The 22,227-nt window shown below is 34.8% G+C and overlaps 1 protein-coding gene across 11 annotated transcripts in view; it reads left to right on the top strand.

The window, feature by feature from the left end:
• FRYL (FRY like transcription coactivator) overlaps nt 1-22,227 on the top strand; it is a 148,606-nt gene that overhangs the window by 121,374 nt on the left and 5,005 nt on the right. For 9 of the 11 annotated variants that reach the window (XM_085578599.1, XM_085578593.1, XM_085578601.1 and 6 more), the window contains 8 exons: nt 1,743-1,946; nt 2,813-2,983; nt 6,892-7,145; nt 9,270-9,477; nt 11,675-11,824; nt 14,153-14,251; nt 18,724-18,792; nt 22,051-22,068. In XM_085578599.1, coding sequence (XP_085434725.1) covers nt 1,743-1,946; nt 2,813-2,983; nt 6,892-7,145; nt 9,270-9,477; nt 11,675-11,824; nt 14,153-14,251; nt 18,724-18,792; nt 22,051-22,068 — 1,173 coding nt within the window. The remainder of the gene's footprint in view (nt 1-1,742; nt 1,947-2,812; nt 2,984-6,891; nt 7,146-9,269; nt 9,478-11,674; nt 11,825-14,152; nt 14,252-18,723; nt 18,793-22,050; nt 22,069-22,227) is intronic. The other 2 variants (XM_085578596.1, XM_085578594.1) reach the window with 1 other exon arrangement.

Here is a 22,227-nt window from a genome sequence, read left to right as displayed (position 1 = left end):
GTGTATTGCTTACCTTCAGCCAGTATTTGCACCTTCTACGAAAGGTACAAGCTCATTATGGGCTATTGCATAGATGTAACCACACACTATTCAGATACCATTTCTTATATTGAATACAAGTAGTCAAACAGTTCAGAATTAAGTCTCAGTAGTATTAAACCATTATTTTAACACTAGACAGGACTTGGTAGATAGGAAGGCAAAAGCTGAAAACTTCACCAAGCGAAGTTAACCTTTAACTTAATTTTCTGTGCAATTTTAATAGCAGATCATAATTAAGAAAAGCCAGTTAATTTTTTATTACTTTCCTGAATGCAGCACGTAGTGCTGTACTGGAGAAAAAAAAAAAAAGACCACAGATAGTACAGATTTAGGGTGTTACATATAAACAGTGCATTTGGTAAAAGAACTCTGGCTTATTTTTTCACCAAAAATATAGAATGTTCTTTATTGCTAATAATTAAATGTCAACAGTATGAACTGGGGCTTTTACATTAACATCTGTGTAATATCCAGATTAAACTTAAGTGCTTCAGCCCACAGTAGTAGTACTTTGTTGTACTTGAAATTATTTTGCTGTTCCATAACTTTTTATCCTCTTTTGAGGAAAAGAAATGTTTCGTTTGTGTATTTAATGAGTCATGGTAATTTCTTAAGTCACCGCAAGAGGTACTCTGTTAAGGCAGTTTTGGAGCCGTGTTTAGGGCTAGATGTAGTGTTATAGTAACTGTAGGCCAGTGAAGTGAGCTTCACCAGGTTTTCCATATCAGTTAGCATAATTGTTGAAGGTTGATGAAGTGCTTGAGAAAATGAAAGATCATTATTGTACTTGTAAATGAAAATAACTGTGTTTTTAAGATATGAATGTCATTTAGTATTACGGATATTTGAAACCCAAATATCCCAGCTTGAAAATGCACAAAAAGAATGGATCCAGCTATTTGTATTTAGGATGCACTTCATAAAACTGACACCAAGTAGCTGGTAAAACAGTTAGTGACAACATCATCTTTTCTACACCCTGTATATAATTATTGTTGATAGTGTTTTGTCAGTTGGATGTGATCAGTATAGAGTCATGTGTGTTAGTTAAAGAACTTCATCAATGTTTGTTGGAACAGTTGCTTTACATGTTACGCTAGAGAAAATGTATCATGAGCATGCTGATTTTAGTGTTCTGTCGTCAGTTTGTTGTTTGTTTTTTTTTTTAACCTCATTAGAAAGAGACATTATTTTAAATACTAGCTTTTTGACTAAAGCTTTTTTCCAGAGCTTGAATCAGTCTTTTACTGTTGGCAAATCCTATGTAATAAAACATTTTTCCCTGGCTCTAGAGTATCTTTAAGTGTTTGTCCTCGTTCTTTCTAATTATATGTGTTTTCCTTTTTGCTAACCAGGAGCTGCAGGTAAGTTGCAGCCTGGTGCCCTGGCTTGTTCATCTGTTGTTGTCTGTGATGTGTTTGTACTTTCTAGTCAGATTATAAAATCAATACTGATGTAGTTCTAGATTACATATTGAGTTACTTTCCAAGAAGATATTAAAAATAGTTCTACTTCCTTTGCCATATATTTTATTTACAAGCATTTAACAAGGTACTTAAAATTTTAATAAAACTAAAGGGCTGATTGAAACTCTGTTCATGATGCATTCAGTACTCATGTTTTCTCTGTCTCATTTGTGTATTAACTTAGTGATGTTGAAACTCCTACATACCAGATGTGTGCAAACTTTTCTATTACAGGGCGAAAGCATGGACAACTTCAACTGGGGCGTTCGCAGGCGCTCTCTTGACAGCATTGACAAAGGAGACACGCCGTCCCTTCAGGAGTGCCAGTACTCTGGTAGCACACCCAGCCTGAACTTGACCAACCAGGAGGATACTGATGAGTCTTCAGAAGAAGAAGCAGCACTGACTGCAAGTCAGATACTGTCTCGTTCACAGATGGTAGGTTATTTTTCTGTGGAAGAAATCTGAGAACTTAAGCTTTCCCTTGCACATTTAATGGATAAGTGTGGCTCACACTTTCAGCCTAAGTGACATAGTAAGGAACTAAGTTAATGTGGCTAAGCTTCTTCTTTATAAAAGTGTCAATGAAGGAAAAAAGCTACTTTACCACATTGTTGGTACATAATTTATAATTTTAGATTTATAATTTTCATACAATATTAATTTTCAGTGCTTTTACACTTACATTTTTTAAAATATAAACATACATTTGCATTTGTTGTATATAAAGTGCATATCTTTGTGGATTTCTAGATGAAAAAAACGTCCCAAATGCTAAGTAATATCAAGAGTATTAAATTGTCATATAAGGGTTTAAGTCGTGTTTTAGCACAGAAATTGCAAAACTAATTATGGATTTTGAAGCCTGTGTACATATAACTTCGAAAAATCAATAATGCTGGCCATCTAAAAGTCTCTCTGCTTTACATAAATGAAATTAGGAAAAAGTTGACTTGATGGAGAGCAGCTTGATGTATATGTTGCTTTTCAGACTTTAGGCAAAGCTTGTATTAATGTTGTTCCCAACAAAATGCTCTTTTCAATGGTTTCAGTCCAGCAAAAAGACCTAAAACTATAAAGAAAATAATTTTCCCTAAAGGAAAAGCTTCTTTTCAAAGTGAAATGTTACAGAAATGCATGTGATGTTTTGTAATAGTTCTAGTGTAAAGCTGTGAAATTCATCATAGGTGAATAAACTCAAATAGCTAACAACACTGAAACAACCTATTTCAAAACTAATGCATTCTTTACCTGCAGTTTGTGTTTCCTTTGAAAAAAAATTGTTTCTTTCTTTTCTGTCTTAGTTAATCAGTGATTCTGCCATAGATGAAACAGTGTCAGATCATGCTGGTTTATCACTTCAGTCTCAAGATTCCACAAGCAGTGTGGGAACAGAAGAGGTGCTTCAAATCAGACCTGAGACCCCAAGTTTGGAGGCTTCTTCTCTAGATAACTCTAGCAACCAGCTGCCTGAGGTGGGGAGAAATGTGGGCTGGTGCATGACTGATTTGAGCTCCTTCTAGTTTTAGTAGCAACTTTGGCTTTCTTTTCAACTGAATTTTCATCTGTTACACTGATTAGTTGATTTGCTTTTAATATTTCTAACCTGTTGGCATGTTCCTACAAAATGTTTCTTCAGCATGGAGACTTCTTGGATGGACTGAGGGAACTTACCACAGGTTAAAAATATTCTTGAAGGGCTGATCATGATCATTTCATGGTGCAGAATGAAACAGGCTAATATTAAAAATGCTTTTACTTGATATGGTTGAAATCCTTCTTGAGCGACATTTTCTTTCCAATGCTTTTTTATTTCCCTCTCCCCGTCCTCCCCTTTTTGGTTTCTTTTTTGCTTTCTTTGGGTTGTGATTGGTGCTATATGGGAATAAAACCTCAGGCCAGCTGTGTTAGCAGTTGGTTCCATTAAATGATCCTTTAGTAAGGACTACAGATGCTAGTGGTATACTTTTTTGGAAAGGCCCATGTGGACTGAGACAGATTTCAAGCTAATGGCCGCCTGCAAATCTGTGAGTACTTCAGTTTATTGTGTTTTCAAACATTTGAATAATTTAAAATTTAAAAAGACACCCCTAATTTTAGACAAACTGTCATCTGCTACAACTTTTCTCCAAGTGGCTTGGTTTAGGTGGATTTTTATTTGCATAATGTTAGCTAATCTCATCTTTAACTATGCATGCAGTTTTATTGAGTATTCCAGAAAATTAAGCCATTCCTATGTGTATTTGACTAACCAGTGATATACCATTGACACTTAAGAATGAGTCTTGAGCCAACCTGCTTTAAACAATCTACTGACTAGTTCAAGTTTCTGGGCTAGTTCAAGTTTTCTAAAGGCTCTACTCTACCTGCTTGCTACTAGAAAAATTGCTCTTATAAGCAGGCAGACCATAAATGTACCTAATATTTAATGAAGAAAACTGTAACAAAAGAGTCTAATAAGGGGAGAGTGGCTGATTTCCTGTGATAAAATCCTCACCTTTTACAATTGTAATATTGTGACACTCTTAAAAGTGCTTCCCCCCACATTTTTCCTATTTCCCTGTTATGATTATCTGTGTGCTTTTTTAAAAAATGTTTCATTACACTGATGTTGATAAATTGTCTCAGCTATTGCAGAGCACCTGTGCTTAGATTGTCAAACAAATTGTTGTTGCTTCTTGTGCTCATCTACAGCACACATTTTTGATCCAAAATAATGTTGAGGAAGCACACCTAATCTGGGTGAATTTTTTGCACACAGAATAGATGCTTTATGTTAAGATTTCAGAAGCAAGAAGCAATATATAAGATAGAATTTTGTAGAATGAAATTAATCACAAAAAACATATCTTCTCTGTTGTTGGTGTGTGGTACATCCTCAGCTGTAACTAATTCTTACATTTTCATAGTTCTATCTGAGCCTGCCCTTAGAATTCATTGTTCTCTGCAGCTCTCTTTACAAAATCACTATATACTGCTATAATACAGGTGAAAATATCCATGCAGAAAAGCACCATTGTAATTTAAAAATACTGAAAACATTTAAACTGGGCTGTAAAATAATTCTATTACTAGACAGCATTCAGAACAAATTGCTGTATATAGAAAAAAAATACTGTAGGTGCATACAAATGCATTCACTAGATATGTATTCCAGGTTCATTCTGTGCTTGTTAGAATATGAGATTTGGACAAATACATAGGTTTCTTCAAGCACAAGTCAAACACTCAAAGTTACTATTCTACACAAGTTAGCTATCTGATTTTGTTGCTCAAAAAGTGAGCTGGCCTTATGCCTCTTACCAGAATGAGCTTGAAAATGTGCACACTGTTGACTCATATTGAAATATTTATGAAACCAGTAAAACTGATTGTAATGAATACTTATACTGTACAACTTGTAGCATAGGGCAGTTGTTTTTCCCTGTGCTCATGTACTTTATATATATATATAAAGTATATCTTCTCTCTCAGCAGAAGCATTGCATTGTATGCCAACTTTCAGTTATCATAATGTTTTTGATATAAATAAGTATATATCAAAGTTATCTAAGACAATATGGGAAAAATTGAAGCAATTATTCATAAACAGGAGTGTGCTGGTTAGATGACTTGAGTTCCTTGTTTTCTCATAGGGATGCTGTATTTAAACTAATTGTGTACTTAAATGTACTGGCTGATCCCCAGAAAATGCAAAAAAGATATTTCACATTCCAGTTAAGAATTTACTGTCTATCTGAAAATAATTTTATTCATTTGTTCAAAATAAGTTTTACAAACTAATGCATATGAAAGTTTCTGACTAAGATGATTCTCTATTTTGCTCACTTGCACTGTAGATTTGTGAGGGAGTGGTTTAGTAGAAGTAATTTTCCTAAGGTTCTGTGGCATTGGTAACCATATAAATCATCTTTCTAAGATACTTAAGGAATATTCATACTGGTAGTAATGTCTGGTGACACACTGAAAATGAAATCAGGAGTCATGGCACTGTGAAGAATTAAACTTGGCAGTAAATTTATTAACTAATAATAAGCATATTTTGAAAAATTGCATCTCTCATATGTATGTTTACCAGTCATGATCAATGTAACTCTGTATCCTCTACTAACATCTATAACAGAAATGGACCATTGGTTCAACCCAGAGTTTTTTGTTGAGGTTTTGTAAAAGTGTCCTGCATTCCCATGTGCCTCAGCTGCTCGGTAGGACAAAATGACTGTTCTGTGAAAAAAAAAAATAAAAATCCAGATTTTACTTTAACAAAAGAGGCGTAAGAAGTGAAGTCACTAGCTGTGTCAAATGGCAGCAGTGTCACATTGAGGAGTACCATAGTCAAAGTGAAATTTGGTAAGGATCACTTGAAAGAAAATAATATGGTTCTGTTTAAAGCTGAATTGTCTTTTCTAATATGTATACAGTCATTTAATCTGTCAGAGGTTCTGTTTCAACTGCTGAAAACCATGAAATTATGTGTATGCTTAGAGGCTGTCCAAAGGTTTTTTGACCAGTTTTGGATATGCCAGTAGAGAAGACCACCATACTAAGAATGAAAATATGTGGTAATTTCTTGAGGAAATAGCAAGTGTTATTTTTATTCCACAGAGAAATCCAATATAAAGGTTTCAAATTAATTAATCATAAATTAATTCATCGTAAATTAACTGAATCTTAATTAATCTATCTGTTCAATATAGTGATGTTAATGAATATAATAATGTTAATGGAGGAAGGGAGAAAGGGTTGTTTTAATATTACCTACCTGAGTTTAATTATCCTCTCTCTGTAATTGCCCATTAATGAAAGCCTACATTTAGAGATTCAGGATAAAACCCTTAAAGATGCCCATATTGGTAGTAATGACAAAATAATAAAAACAGTGGAATGTCTATTTTCCACTGTTTATTTATTACACTGTTGCTAAGTAGTTATGCTTTAGAAATTTATTAAAATGGAGAATGAAAAGGAGAAGTATTCTGGTACTTGTTCTAGACTCCAAAGGCAAGCATGAGGCAGTCATTTTAATTCTTACCTAGAAAAGCAAAACATTAAAGTCTTTGGTTTGTTTGATCTCACTAAGTTTGAGACTGTTTGCATATTTTTCTGTCAGCATTCTCTAACAGTTTTAATTAAATGTATTTGGGAAATTGTATTTGCTCTACATAAGTCACATTCTAGGATATTGTTTACCAGAAGTTATAAACATTACAAATAGACTGCCTGTCTTTGCCCAAGTAAAATTGTGTGAACGAGCCAAAGACCTGAATAGTTAAAGTAAGTATTTGTAAATAATCTTTTATAACTGTTAATTTACCATAATAAAAACTGGTAAGAATACAGAGGCCCTGACAGTAGTAATAATGAGAGGATGTGTGATCCACAGGAAGGCAGTTCAGCAGTGAGGGATGAACAGGTTAGCACTGCTAGTGAAGACACTGGCTCGTACCTACTACATGAGCAGCAAGACTGTCTGGTCTGTCACGAATCTCTGGAGCTGGAAGAGACCCCAGAACTGGTAGAGGCAGCAGCTCCTGAAAGCTATTCTGAATCTGTCTGTGAAGAGGATGTCACTCTTGCTTTGAAAGAGCTAGATGAGAGATGTGAAGAAGAAGAAGCTGACTTCTCTGGTTTGTCTAGGTAAGATTAATACTGATTATAAGTAACAGAAATTACATGTTATCAGTGCATTATCAAATATGCTTTTCTGTGCTATGGAGATTTCCATTAATCCCATAATACAAAAATCTAAAACAATAGTTTGCATATCTGAAATAATGGTTGATCAGCTTTGCTTGTTACAGCAACTCTATTTTTTTCAGTAATTGTTTTTGATACAAGGAAGGCAGTTGTGCGGGAAAATATGAGAATTCTTGAATAAAAGAAATTGGCACATTTCTTCACCATCAGTAGGACAGAAATTTGAAAAATCATCTACAAACAGTATAACAGAGAAAAGCTCTTGGCACCCAAAGACGGGAAAGAAAAGGGAAAAAATGTTATTTTTTTTTTTCTAATCAAAGCTCCTGTAGAAGTCAGGTCAGTTTGTCTTTGAATCTGCTCAAGGGTTATTTTCATTATTAAGGTTCATAAATTTCCTGTATATTTCTAATACATTTTAAAGTAAAATAATATTTTTTTCATTTCATATGGAGAGCAGAAATAACTATGAGAGGAAAAAATAAAGTTAGTTCTAGTTAGTTGAGTCATATTTAAAGTGAAACTCTTTAGTCTCCTGGAAGTAACAGTCTAAGAAGAAAGGAAAAGGAACAAGAAACCCCAAGCAAACAAATAAAACCCACAAACCAAACCAAAATTAAAAAATTCCAAATAGATCATAGGCTTCTTCATATTTAAAATTTGTTCAGAAGTTTAGATTGAATAATAGAGAGACTTGGTGTATATATAGGAACACAGGCTTGACATTTATTCTTTCAGTGAGATCTGTTAAGGAGGGTTTTTCAGAAAAGAACACAACAGGAGATACAAAAGAAGTTGTTTGAGAAGGTTTTACTGGGAGAGAGAAACTTGACTTTTGTGATCCCATAGGTCACCTACTGCATATGCCTTGTGAGACTTCAAGGCTGGTACCAGTTAAGAGCAGCTTAGTTCCTCATTTGCAACTGAACAATCCCTCAAGGTTTTATTTTATTTACACTAAGCAAGAAAATGAAAAACCCCACAGCTCTGAAGAGTGACAGAGGTGATAGCATTGGTACACTAGTTGGGAAATATCTAAAATCTTTTTTGAAGCTTTGTTTACGGATGATAATCAGATGGGATTTGTCTTAGCTTTTGAGCTTTGTGATACTAAAATGAAGGTATCTAGAGCCAGCACCCATACTTCTTGTTTAAGACATGTTTAAATCTTGTTTAAGTGCTGCTGTGGATGAGGCAGTTGTCATAAAGAAACACTGTATGTGATTTAAAATATTATTTTAATGAACTGTCTGTATACCTGGAATCCTCCTACACATATATGTGCTGCCTGCATACAGTTATACAGCAAGAAATGTCAAAATGTATCATCCCTTGTATACAGAATATTTTAGGTTAATCCTTATTTTAATGATTGGAAGTAGTAGCATGAATTAATTTATTGTTTGATATTTTTATTGGATGTTTGTTGCCTAATGGACAGTATGACAGCAGACTGTTCTGTGAACAAAGGCCCATTAAACTGATTGCCCATAAAATGAAAGTGTTTTGATCTATCTCCATTTGCTTATGTTACTTTAGACAGTTATAAAGCACTATTACATTGCTAAATGAGCTCTTGTGCTTCCCTTAAGAAGGCTAAAACTTGTTGCAGATATTGGTGGACCATCTGTTCAGATCAATAAAAATTTGAACAATGGGATGTTAATAACCTTTAAGAATTTTAAGGAAAAAATGCCTGTTTCTAAGTGGCATCCATATATAGTGCTATATATATATATATATATATATATATATACACCCATATATAATCTCCAGGAAGCCCTATATATATAATCTTCAGATAGCTTTCTGTAGTTCTGTGTAGAACTGACACATGGTAGTAAATTTTGGAGAATATAAGCAATTTTTAATATATTACAGCAAAAGTTTTTGATTGTTTACTCTTTTCTTGGCTCACAGATACCTTAGTTGATCTGTTATTTATTTTACAAAATGCTGTTCTGAATCCAAAATTCTTATTTTTTTCCTTCTTGCCAAAATGAAGGTGATTTTGTCCCTAAAATGTTTGCTGAGGAGGCAATTTCTGTTATTTATTGTTTGTAGCCAAGATGAAGAAGAACAGGATGGTTTCCCAGAAGTGCAAACTTCCCCTCCTCCTTCTCCATTTCTTTCTGCCATATTGGCAGCTTTTCAGCCAGTGGCATATGATGATGAAGAGCAAGCCTGGCGCTGCCACGTCAATCAGATGCTGTCAGACACAGATGGATCTTGTGCTGTCTATACATTTCATGTCTTCTCAAGATTGTTTCAGGTCAGTGAATTCTCTGTGTATGATTGCTCATCTGAAATCCTTTCCTCCTACTTCTAAAACTATTCTTTCCCTTGAAACTTCAAAAGCCACAAGATTATGGTTGCAAGAAGCTTTAGAAAACAAATCAAAAGCAGACCAGAAAAACATACTGCTGAAGTAATGTTACATTGTCGTACTCCATTTTTCCATAGGATATCTGCTGTATTCATTGCCTAGGAATGAACCTGCTCAGGAAATAAACAAAAATTGAGGAAAAACTCAAAAAAATTAGTTCAGTGTTTTTTGTAAGCTCTTAGTTCAGGCTGTGTCCCTTCTTTTTTTTTCTGAACATCACCCAGGTTTTGTAATGATTACAGAATTAATGTCTTTCTCCTGGTTTCTTTGTGGGAGTCATTATTATGGGATCGCAGCATGACAAACATTAATGAATTTATCTTGCATCTGTCTTGAGAGAAAAAGGTTTCTTTCTGCAGAGAAGTAATTGAAACACCAGGAGATCACTAGAGCTATATTTACCTCATAGATCTGCTATCCAACACAAAATGCCTATGGCTTAATTTTTCTGGCTCCCTCCTCCCTATATGTAGGGGATGAGATTTTACATTTTAAAAGTAAAGCTTCTTTGCAAATTCCTATGGGGTAGAATAAGTATAATTAATTCATTTTATGTACAGGCAATGTGCCAAATGAGCTAAGAGAATATTCAGGGCAAGGCTTTATGGCTCCAGCCCTTCCTTGTATCTCTAATATTACTTTTGCTTGCTGTTTGGCATATCATAATAAATTTCTCAGTGAAAGACCCACACTAGCACATATTTAGTCCCATGTATGGGCAGTAACTTAGATGTGAATAATTCATATTCTGCCTTTCCCATGGAATAATTTGTTTGCACATCTATACCCTGTCACACTACAACACGAAATAACTCACTCTAAGATGCAAAAGAACAAAAGGAACAAATTTTATTTCTGATCTCGCAATATGTAGAATTCCAAAAGTCATAGTGGATTGGAGGATGAAATTGCCACCTCTCCAACCACACTGGCCAAACCAACGGTCCATCAATTCTCTCCTCCTGCAAAGAAGAATACAAAACAATCATTATTTACATGAACAGTGTGTAAGAAACTCCAGTAGAAATATGTAAACATCAGGAGGCATAGAAAACTTCTTTTAAGAGAACTTTAAAACCTTTAGAAGAACAGGACGACAATGCCCATTATCCATTTTAATTTAACTAATTTCATGGCCACAGTGCCATGCAATTTCTATTACAGGTTGTAGATTTTTGTCTTTTTGCTTCATCTAGACATCAGGGATTTGGCTTGTCTGTATTACACCAAAGCTTGGCTGCAGTTGGTTTCCACACATTCATTCATTTCCTGGAAGTGGTAAAACAAGAGCTCATATTCTCTTGTGTTCATTAACAAGGGAGCTAAGGAAGAAGGATGAAACTTGGCTTAACAGCTGGAAAGTTGGATACTCTGCAAAATAGCAAAGTGTTCAAGCATGGGAAAAATATGTTCCTGAGAAGTTGTTACTGGGTACAGAGAAAGGCTAACATGATCAAGTGATATTTGGGAAGCCTTGTTTGACTGGATCTTTCCATTTTGCCTTTTGACTCCTTCTTTCTGTGCTTAAGTTTGCATCTGTCTGTATAATCTTTATATAGTTTTATTCTACATGTAACTTCCAGGATTAATGAAATAGTACATAGCAGAGTGCAGTGTTACATTAGGCTAAGCTGACAGTCTGCATAATCAAACATGATAAACTCAGGACTGATTTTTGAAGAAGGTAGAAACCCTGCAGGTGGCAGTTTTGGACACAGATTGTGCTACGCAGGTCGCATACTGACTCATAAAACTATATTTCTGCAACACAAACACTTGAAAACAAATTGATCTGTACTGTGTAAAGGCAAATAGTCATCTACCTATACTGAGGCTAGAAGCCTAGATATGAAAGGAGTACTTATCTCTATAGATACCGGCTGGTTTTATTGATTTACTGCATTTTCTAGAGCTGATTTTACATAACTATTCAGATAAAATTGCATATTAGTTTTTCTAATGAAAAAATATAATGTGATGGAAACTTTTCAGGATAGAAATTTGCTCTGAAACTCTTACCTAAAAAGACAGAAGAGTAGAAAAACACAACACAAGATAAATGTTTTTCTGATTTGACTTCTAGACCATACAAAGAAAGTTTGTATCTATAACAAATGATTCAGTCAGCTTTCTTGGTGAAAGTCTACAGCGCATTGGAACAAAGTTTAAGAGTTCTCTGGAAGTGATGATGTTGTGTTCAGAGTGTCCAACTGTCTTTGTGGATGCAGAAACGGTAAGAATCTCAAACTTGCACATTTAAGAATCTCAAACTTGCATGTTGCAATATCTGTCTGCTCAAACATTTCATGTAAATTATCAAACAATGTTTTAATATGTGGAAAAAGGAACTCTGAAATCAGAAGGGAATTAAGATTTTAAGTGGCCCCTATGTGTCATAAACACTGGAAACCACCAGTGAGAAATGCATTTCTTAAAAAATAGGCTCCAGCTGTAACAGTGAACAGTATGGAAACTTACTGATAGTAGGTATCACTTTAATTCCCTTACTACTTTTTACCTTTCCTGCCTGTTCATATTTATTCTATGTTCTCTGCACAAGTAAGAAAAAGGAAAACTACTTATCTAGCAGCAACTTTGCCTTTTTCTGTTATATTGTTTCATGTATATATTCAGTCATGCGTGAGAAGAACATTCTTGCTGCAAATATACAAGGAGACTTTGAATTATTTGTTGTCATGTAAGTTGAAATCCTGATTATAATAGATACTAATCCAAGAAGTCAGCTCAGTGTTTAGCAGCAGTCAAAAAAAACTGTGCTAGAATTATCAAGAAGAGAGAGACAGCGAAGCAGGAAATATCACTGAGTTAATGTACATATTCCCAGTATACCTACATCCTGAATGCTGGGGGTAGTTTTGGTCCCTTGCTCTCAGAGCAAAGGTAGTAGCACTGGAAAAAATTAAAGATAGATCACAAGAATGGTGAAATATGTACATGTAAGATATGAGTATGTAGGCTAGGATTTTTAGCCCTTTAGAAGATAAATCTGTCCATTGATGTCTTATCATGGATAAGATAGAAATTATTTGCTTTTCATCTTAATTGATTTTAAGGGTGATCAAATTAAGCTACCAGTGACTTTCAAAACATACAGAGCCAAGGTCCTTCATGTGATACATAATCAAACTGTGAAATACTGTCACTTCGGTTGGTGTCTGTTCATGTTTTCAAAAAGCCACTAAAGAAATTCATTGAAGAAGTAGCCCTGGACAGATCCTTTAAATATGCAGAATAACGTGTTGTCAGAGGCTAAGAAAGCACTCTGGGGCAGGTGGATCACCACGTTTGCCCTTCCTTAAACAACTGCCATTAGACATTGTCAGCTGCACGGCTGAGGTCGATGGATCTTGGGCCTTGATGCCCAGTGTGAGACACTTCTCCTGACCTGCTTTTTTCCCCTTGGTACTAAGGGGCAACTCTTTCTTAAGGTCTCACTTAAGAATATGAGAATGAAAAAAGCATGATACAGATAGTGCATTTCAAGGAAACCACCTGCAATGTTTTTTGGTTTTACTTATGCCACTTTAAAAGCAGTAAAAATTTACAAAAAAAATTTTTTTAAGGTAAGAAGCCTTAAGAAAAGTTACACTAGTGTCTAACTAAAACACCGTGTGTATTTTAAAATAAAAACCAAATCTATATAAAGACAAACATTAAAAGGATATAAATAAATATAGCACACAAATATTTGCATGTATACATGGACATACACACATTAGGGTTGTTACATTGACAAATACTGTATAAATAAATCTTTCCAAATAATTAAAATGAAATGAACCTGCTTGTCAGATTAATTCTCACTGATAAAAGTATGGAGCTCTTATTGTGTGCAAGGACTGACTAGTGTGAGGGAGGAAACATCATGTTAGAGATGTTTCTTACAGGAAGTGTCAGGAGAAGGACTAATTAAAAAACTAAGTGAAAATAAAATACAGAGAGGAATGGTGTGGAAGAAAGCTGAAGTAGCAGTCCCTGAAGGAGAAAGAGATTCTGAAACCATGTTAAAAGAGGCAGTCATTAATAGTAGAAATTTTTTTTAATATCCTAGTGGTTCCTGCTTTGACAAAGTCCTCTTTATTACAGACTGCAGAAGCTTTTCTGGTAGCATGGTTTGTATATTGAGAAGGGCAAGTAACCCTCAGTGGATACTCATTAGGTTGCTACAGGAGCAATCCAGCAGCATTACCTTTCCTTCCTTCAGCAGGCTGTTCTATTTACACTAGTGGTATGTGTGTACCAAATAGTATTCTTCATTATGAAAGATCTAAAAATTGCTTTGAAATCTCTCTTTCACATGTTAACTAGGTACTGCTCTTCTTATTTTGGAATTAAAAGTGTGGTTCACTGATTTAAATGATAGAGCTACATGTGTTAATTCACTTACTCAAAGGTGTCAAAAATTACATGCCCAGCTAATTCTAATTTGTTTTTCCAAATGTGAACGTGGGATTCTCTATTATGTAATTTAGATATTAGACTGTATGCATTATAGTCAGATGTTACATGACTACAGAGTTAGATTGCTTTTATCTTCCAGCTACTGTCTTGTGGCCTGCTAGAAACACTGAAGTTCAGTGTTTTAGAGCTCCAGGAACACTTGGATACCTATAACGTCAAAAGAGAGGCAGCAGAACAGGTGAGTCTCTTATATCTCAAAACAAAAATATTAGAACTTACTCATCAAAAAAATATTGCAGGTCCTTATCTCTCATCAAAGTCATCTAAAGGAAATGTGTGGGAAAGGAAAAGTGTGGAAAAACACTTCTGAAATAAAATCCTGTTTCCTTTTCTTACTGTTATTCTATGTGTATAACCTGAACCTGAAGGATTTTTTCTTATGTGTGATTAATTTTTGTTGCACCTATTTCTGAAGCTGATTTTTAATATATAACACTGCACAAATCCACTAAATTCCTAAAATTCCTAATTTTAAAATATTCAAGTATTTCTAACATGAATATCAGTAAATAATGGGGTTTTAAATTTATGTTCTGCTTATTAGACTGGGGATTCACCTCCAGATTAAGACATTTACAAATAACTATCTTTCTAGAATGCTGAGTGCATTAACACCCATAGTATTTAAGGATCAAGTCTATATATTAAAAGGAATCAAGAAATCAATGCATTTATCCTAATACAGATACTGACTTGTTTAGCTGAATAATTCTTTAGACTTCTTTTTGGTGACTGAATCTTCACTGACATGTAATGGGGGTTATACAGCTATGTCACACAGAGACACAAATTTAGGGCCCGTCTTACAGCTGGATCTCATTGAGGATGATGTTTATGTGTTACTTAGAATAATGCAGTTCATTTTTCAAGGTATATATTAGTGGTTATATCCTTTTTCCAAAGAAATGCAGTTTAGAAGAAACTGAGAAAATTTCTGTAGCGAGGGTCTGTATATTTGGTTATGTGAACCTATGTGCAAAGCTCAGAAAGTAAGATACTAACTTCAGAAAACTGTCACAGATAAGATTTGTATTTCAAGAGCCAAAAGAAAACATGAATCTACAGTTGAACATACTGAATTTTACTGATCTCAGCAGCCTGCGAGGCTGTGACAATGGCATTATAGGCAAGTCTGAGTGATGCAAAACAGAACCAGAATTCAAGCCATGATGCTCTGGCAGATATTTTGCAGCACAAGTGGCTCCATGTTTCTTGATCATGCTGGGTTTATTAGGAAATTATGGCCTTTACCTTGCAAAGATTGCTGACAGCTCATCTGTTGAATAGACCAGACATGCACTTTTTTGTGGAAAGGATCAAACAAGAAATGTGGTTTCCTTGAAACCAATGATAAAGTATGCCACAGAGCACTGTTAATGTAGATAAACTCTTGTCAGGATCCAGGCCTGCATTTCTGCTAGAGTTGCTGCATTTATTTGCCCTTCTCTGTGGTAATAACAATTTTTTTGATCTAATATAATTAGCTACATTTTGCCATGTAGGCTTAATCAGAAACAAGTGCTCATCTAATGACTAAGATAATTTTACTCGATGTAATATTTCATGTCTGGCAATCTTTAATGCATAATTCTCTCAGCACTCCTATGAGGGCACAATGTATTTCATTCCTCCTTTTAGAGAGCAGCCCTGAGGCACAGAGGGTGTAACTGATTTCCCTATCGTTAGACAGGAGGATTTGTGACAGGGTTAAAAGGGACCCATGTGTGTGTATAATTAGAATGATGAATATCCAAACATGGAGGAATTTTACTCTCCATTTAGCCTAGTTTATCACAGCAGTAATCAATGGTAATTTTTTGTTGATTTGTCAAAGTATAACAAATTAAAGTTACATCCCTTTCACTAAAGGTATTGTTATCTAATTTTGCACTGCTACATTTCATATTGATATAATCCATGCTGGATATTAAGAACTCCTTTGTATTTTATTTTACTAGGTAAACAAACACAAGTATCAGTTTGATGGCCTCTGTCATTATATCATAGTGAAGGAATTGTTTTTTCTGTCAAAAAGGGAGTCTAGTAACATGTTTCTATGGTCAGCCTGTCTTCTGACAGAGATATTTGAGTGACTGGAGCAGGAAGAAGGTTCACAGGGTTAAAGGAATTCTTCTGAAACAATGGAGAGCATTTTGTCAGGGTTTTATTTTTATTTAATCATTTATAAATAAAAATAAGCAGTATTGAGAAGGAAGAAACTTCTGGCTTTGACCAGTCATCTCTGACTCTTGATAGCCCGTCATTTAGACAATTTAGGGCATTACTTAAGTGCTTACTGAGCATGTTAATTTAGAAGTAGTGACTGTTCAAATTATTTACTTCCCTAGAACATTTTAGAAGTATTTCTTTAGCTGTTGGCCCTCTTTTTCTAAGGTGTTTATATTTTAAATGTAAACTAAGAATCTTCTAAGCTATGTCTTCGATATATGCTTTATTGTTTTCTTACTCTGTCCTCTTAAACAGTATAGGGAAAGACTGAACAACACTTCCTCAAGTCAAATCTGAATTTCTGTTGCTATACACAGCTGTGCTATGTATCCTATTAAATCTGAAAGTATTAAGCCAAAATACTTAATCAGCTTTATGCAGACCCTTGTTTTTTTTCATAGAAACACACAGAAAAATGACCAAATTAAGTGGTCGGCTACTATAATAAAATAAATAAAAATTAACATATTTTTTAATGTTAATCTGGTATCCTTTAGAATCAACCACTGAGAGAATCTGTATGTTAATTTCTTTAATGAAAAACTGTTGTTTAAACTTTATCCTAATAGATGATGTTTGTCACTCTCAGTGCTGTGTGGTGTACAGGGATTCACATGAATCAAATGGAAAAAGTAAAAGGCTTGGGCTGCAGTTGCTTGAAACAGTTACCTATGTACCAAGATAAGACAGAAAGGTACCTATAGTATAGGCTGTTTAGCATGTCTGTTTAGGGTGTAATCTGACAGACCAACCTGAGCTATAACCAAGACTAACCTCAGACTTCCCTGTGTTATGCTTTCATCAACACTTTCTAGGAGATATATTGAGGAAACATGAATTGACACAAAGCAAACACATAAAGAAGGTTATTCTGTCACACTATTCCCAAAGGGAAAAAAAAAGCTCTTTCTACCATGCTGGACATATATTCTGTAAAAATTCTTACCAAATTAATTTTGACACCTTTTTGGAGCTATAGTTCTATTTTATTGCAAGGGGACTGCTTAGACTTCATGTGTGTATTAGGGGCAAAGATACTGAATCAAATAAATGTAATAGAAAATGCAAGCTTATACACACAGTACTCTAGGCACACCCTTTATTCAGACTGGTTCTAAGATTTTAAAAAATATCTTAAAAGGGTGGTGTGTGAAAAGAAATACTAGCTTCCCAAGTGCTGCTGCTGTTTGTTGGAGTGCAAACCTATTTTGTCGCTCCTGATGGAGGCTGTCTGATAAAAAGAAAAATGAGATTTGCTGTGGATGTTGGTATCCATATCACTAATTGACTCTGACACTGCAATGGTCAGAGAATTCCATTTCTCCTCTTGATGAGCACACTGGCCTAGTTAATTCACTAAGTAACCTTTATTAAATTGAGCAGATGGGAAATCACATTTTTCTTTTTCTTACATCAGACAAAGGTTAGGAAAAGGTCACCAAGATTCCCTCTGAGATTCAAGATACCAAACACAAGCAGTATGCTAAATTATTCTTCCTTGGACGTATAGAGCCTATTCTTCATTTCAGATGATATTATGCATTTTATCTCAACATGATGCATTCCTATCTCAGTAATGACCATGCTTGCAATTGTTAACACTGTACAGAAAAATTTATCAATGGGGTGATCAGGTTGCATTGTCCAAAAAGAACATACTCGATTCTATAAATGCTTTATAGTAATACAGAAATTAATGGGAATGCCAGTACACATGGAGGTTATTTTTTGAGATATTTGCATGGTTGGTTAAAAGTAGAAAAAGCGACTTTTTCTACTTTTTTAAAATTAATAAACTTATTGTGTGATATAGGAAGTGAAGTTAAATTCAGCCCTGAGTGGAACCTGCAGGTTTGCATTGTGTAATGCAAGAATACTTCATCTCCTTTGCTTGTATGAACTGGAGGTGATGCTAAACTCCCACTGAAGAATTTGGGTTTTCTCATTCCAACCTGTAAACCTGCACTTACACAGGAAAGCTCTCTTTCCTTCTGTTACTCAAGTAGTCCCAAGAAATGTAACAGGCTGATTCTCTTACATGAATTAGTGCTATATTTTAAAGGCTGACAAATCACATTAGTGTAAGCCTTATGCAGAAAGTAAAGAGAGGGCTATTTCTGCTTCCACCCTCTCATACATTTTCCTCTAACAGTATCAATTAAATAATGGGTTAGTATTTATGCTGAAGTGTACTATCTCCATCTTGGGTAATGAAGGCTACAGGAAATAAAAGTTACAAAGTGATCTATCAGAATGGATATCATCACTGCAAACAACATTGGTAAACGATTGATTTCATACCACAATTTCTTATGTTATCCAAGAATGTACTAGACAAAGTGACATAAGCAGTTTTAAAAAGTACTGTCTTCAGTTTGCTGTTTCAGAAGATGTTCAATCTTGTTTTTATTTATTTTGCAGTGGCTAGAAGACTGCAAAAGGACATTTGGTACTGATGATGGTATTCATGGGACTAACACAGATGCCCAGGTAGGTGTATGTCATTTGTGAGTCTCAGGATATGAGATTAAAAATCATCTTCATTGCACAAAAATTCCAATATTTGTAGAGAGATTAAAAATGTATGAAAAGCTTTTCATTTCAGTTATCATCCTATCTTTTAGAAACTCAGAGTTTCATGAAGTGGCAATAAAAATGGGTCTTCTTAATAAAAGCTGGCAATCCATCTTGGGTTCTAGATTTAATAACACTGAGTAGATAAGCAGACTAGATACCATCTGTGTACCAGCAAGCCTGCTTTTCTGCTGCTGTTTCTAGAAGGCAAAAAGATTAAAATTCTGGTTATATGCTCAGATACATTGCCTACTCACAAAGTTAGAACTGCATAAGACCTTTCTGGAGCCAATATATGGGTGAAAAGTAACAGGGAGTAAAGTAGCAGTATAGCAAAAAGCTCATTAAACACATGTCAAAATACCATCTAACAATAGGTTAAGTAACCATTAATATTAGTTGAGTATTTTGTATGTATTTGCATGGCACTTATCAATGTTTAATATTACTAATTGCTGTTAAAAGTGATAGCTTTTCCCAAAATGGACTAGGACTGGGTTTTTTTAAAAATAGAGTAACTGCATAATATTGATAAAGTAAAAAGAAAGCAAAGGCAAAACTCGACATTAGTAGGTACAAGGAGTCTGCCGTCTGAAGCACTGTGGTAGGGACAGTGAAAGATGTAAGAACTGCATGTAGCAGATGAACTTACCTTTTCACGATCACAGGTTGACAAAAATCTCAAATCCAAGCTGAAAAAGAAGGAATTTTACTTCTTTTATTCAGTTGAACCATTCATTGATGCACTTTGTCATGTTTCTGCTGCTGAAAATGTAGTCTTTACCAATAGAAATGTTTACTGTATCTTTGGACCATTTCTTCTTTTACACAGTTTTCTTTTGCTGTTCTTCATATATATATATATGTTTGGGGGTTTTTAATGCAATCACAAAATGTATCTGAACTTTTAGAGTAGTAAAATGTGGTACTATAATGTTAATTTTAATACTACAGTAAAGCTGCGTATTTTTTTAAAAAATCAAGTGAATAAGCTTAGGTAATACAAAACCGGCAAAATAATTTACTGCTATTTGCAAGGACTTTTATTTTGCCTATGAACACATGCTTTAGTGTATTTTACACTAAGTATACATCTTTGTATACTGACTGGTATATCTTTAGAAATAGATAACATTTACTATTAAAATACAGTAAATGCTATATATATATATTAAAAAGCAGCATTTATGTATTTCAGTCCATACTTATAATTTTGTTTACATACAGCAAGAAATTGTTCTAACGTTTAGTTGTTAGAACAGAGCCATTCTTACCACAAAGACAAATGTTACTGTTCCTACTATGTAGCTGGGGAAACTAAGAAATGGAAGACAAGCAACATGCAGGTTTTCAGATAGCTTGTACAGAGATAATCCATGATTCTCTGGCAAGGCAGTTTGGCCTATTCTTCCCTGTTTCTGCAGGGTTTGAAGATGGCCTCTGAAAAGGAATTTGAGAGCAATCACACTGATTATTATTTGTGGGGACTTGTTTTTATTTTGGTTTTTAATCCACCCTGCAAGGGTGGCATGCTGGTAATTCTTCAGAAGTCCTTGTAAATAGAGTGTGGGCCGCTAAGTCTGAGCAACCAGTTAATGCTAAAAATGTGTAAGTGTTGTCTTTCTCAGGAAAAGAGATATTTTTCATTTACTAACACAAAAAAAGAAAAAATTTCTTACTAATTTTTGGCACTGTAGTCCATACATCTAAGGAATAGCAAGATTAATTCTGTTCCAGCTTGTGCATTGCCAGCAGACTTGCAAGTAAATCTAATTATTCAGTTCTTGCTATTAGTACATCTAAGCCTGAAAGAATGCATCTGGACTCTGGCTTGACTGTTTCTACAGGACAGGCAGGTAGAAAAATCAGATTATTTCTCAAGTAAGCATGTGTGTGAAAGACACTGAAGCGGTACAAAGCCATTTTTAAAGGAAAACCTCTCCTGAATTTTTAAAAGGTAGCTATCAAGGAGTGTTTTGGGGGAAAGGGATTAATTATGGTTTATAGTAATAATGAGACTTGGCTTTAAGAACACTGGAATGTAATGACTAAAAGTATTAAATAGTCAACCCTGCCATTTCTCAAAGTCTGATTCTCTGTGCTTCAATAAAGTGATTCATTGAAGTCATGCTAACTTCTGCAGTTCAAGATTTTATGTCTTCAGTGTTCTGTGTATCAGAAATATGGTAATTGTGCTGAGTATATGATATAATAGCACAGAGTGCAGAACAAAAGCATGCAGTGTAACAAAATCATGCAATGTTATAACCTGGGAGGCACATAGTATATAACTTACCATAACACCACGTACAACTATGTGCTCAGTAAAGCTCAGCTGCTTCCATCTCTTGGGAGTCAGACATCCACTGACATTCCTTTTTTTTTGCTCTCAGGCACATGGTGTGATTACAATGGGGTTGTCCTGTGCAGGGCCAGGACCTGGACTTCAGTGATCCTTGTGGGTCACTTCCAGCTCAGGATATTCTGTGATTTGGTTTGCTGTGACCACTGTTCATGTCTAAGTGCCATCAGTACACTCAGTGCTGTACAAAGCACAGGAGTGGTGAAGTTCACATCCCTAGTCTGACACATATATTTTCTGACTGCTTCTCTCCCTTCTCCTCTTCCCCAAACATTTTTTCTGAAATGGCTTGTAAAAATCAAGTGCAATTACAGTACAGAAATCTCTCAGAGGGGCTGAGAATTGAGTTTGGCAAACCCAAGAATTTCTAAACTGATTCAGAATCCAAATTAACCTTGCATCTCCAATTTTTAAATGCATTATTTTGCTTAAACTACTGTGATACAGAAAAAGTAAGAAGCTTTGTACAGATGTTCAGATCTAAGTGTCCTTGATTTTTATTACCTTAAATTTGTGCACCTTTCAGATTACACAATGTATAAAGACCAAACAGGGTTGTAAGAGTGTTATTCATGCTGTGGGACAACAAAACCAGTACTTTTTATCGTTAGTTATAGCAGCAAATAATTTAACATCAAATTCAGCCTGTTAATTTTTTTTTACATTCAGGATATGTTTGGAGCATGTTACTTGTATTTCTTCCTCCATTTTACCTGGAACATCTTTTACCCTAATTAAAATTATTTCCTACACTAATTCTTGCTCTTTTTTCTTTCTTTGTATTTTTGTGACCTGCTCATCTTCTTGCTTAGCAAATGGAAATTCTAGCAGTAAGTGACAGTTCTTGATTTATCAAATACTTAACCATGCCAGTCACCAAACTGGTCCCCATCTGTCTTGTCCATTTGTAAAATAATGATGTCTTGTCCTAGACTACTACAGAAATGCTGTGTGCTTCAGTTTTGCATCATCTAACCCATTAGACTGTT

The sequence above is a fragment of the Lonchura striata genome, chromosome 4 (genome assembly GCF_050655825.1).
Source record: "Lonchura striata isolate lonStrDom1 chromosome 4, ASM5065582v1, whole genome shotgun sequence".
Taxonomy (NCBI): Eukaryota; Metazoa; Chordata; class Aves; order Passeriformes; family Estrildidae; genus Lonchura; species Lonchura striata.
This window is presented reverse-complemented; position numbering and strand designations above follow the sequence as displayed.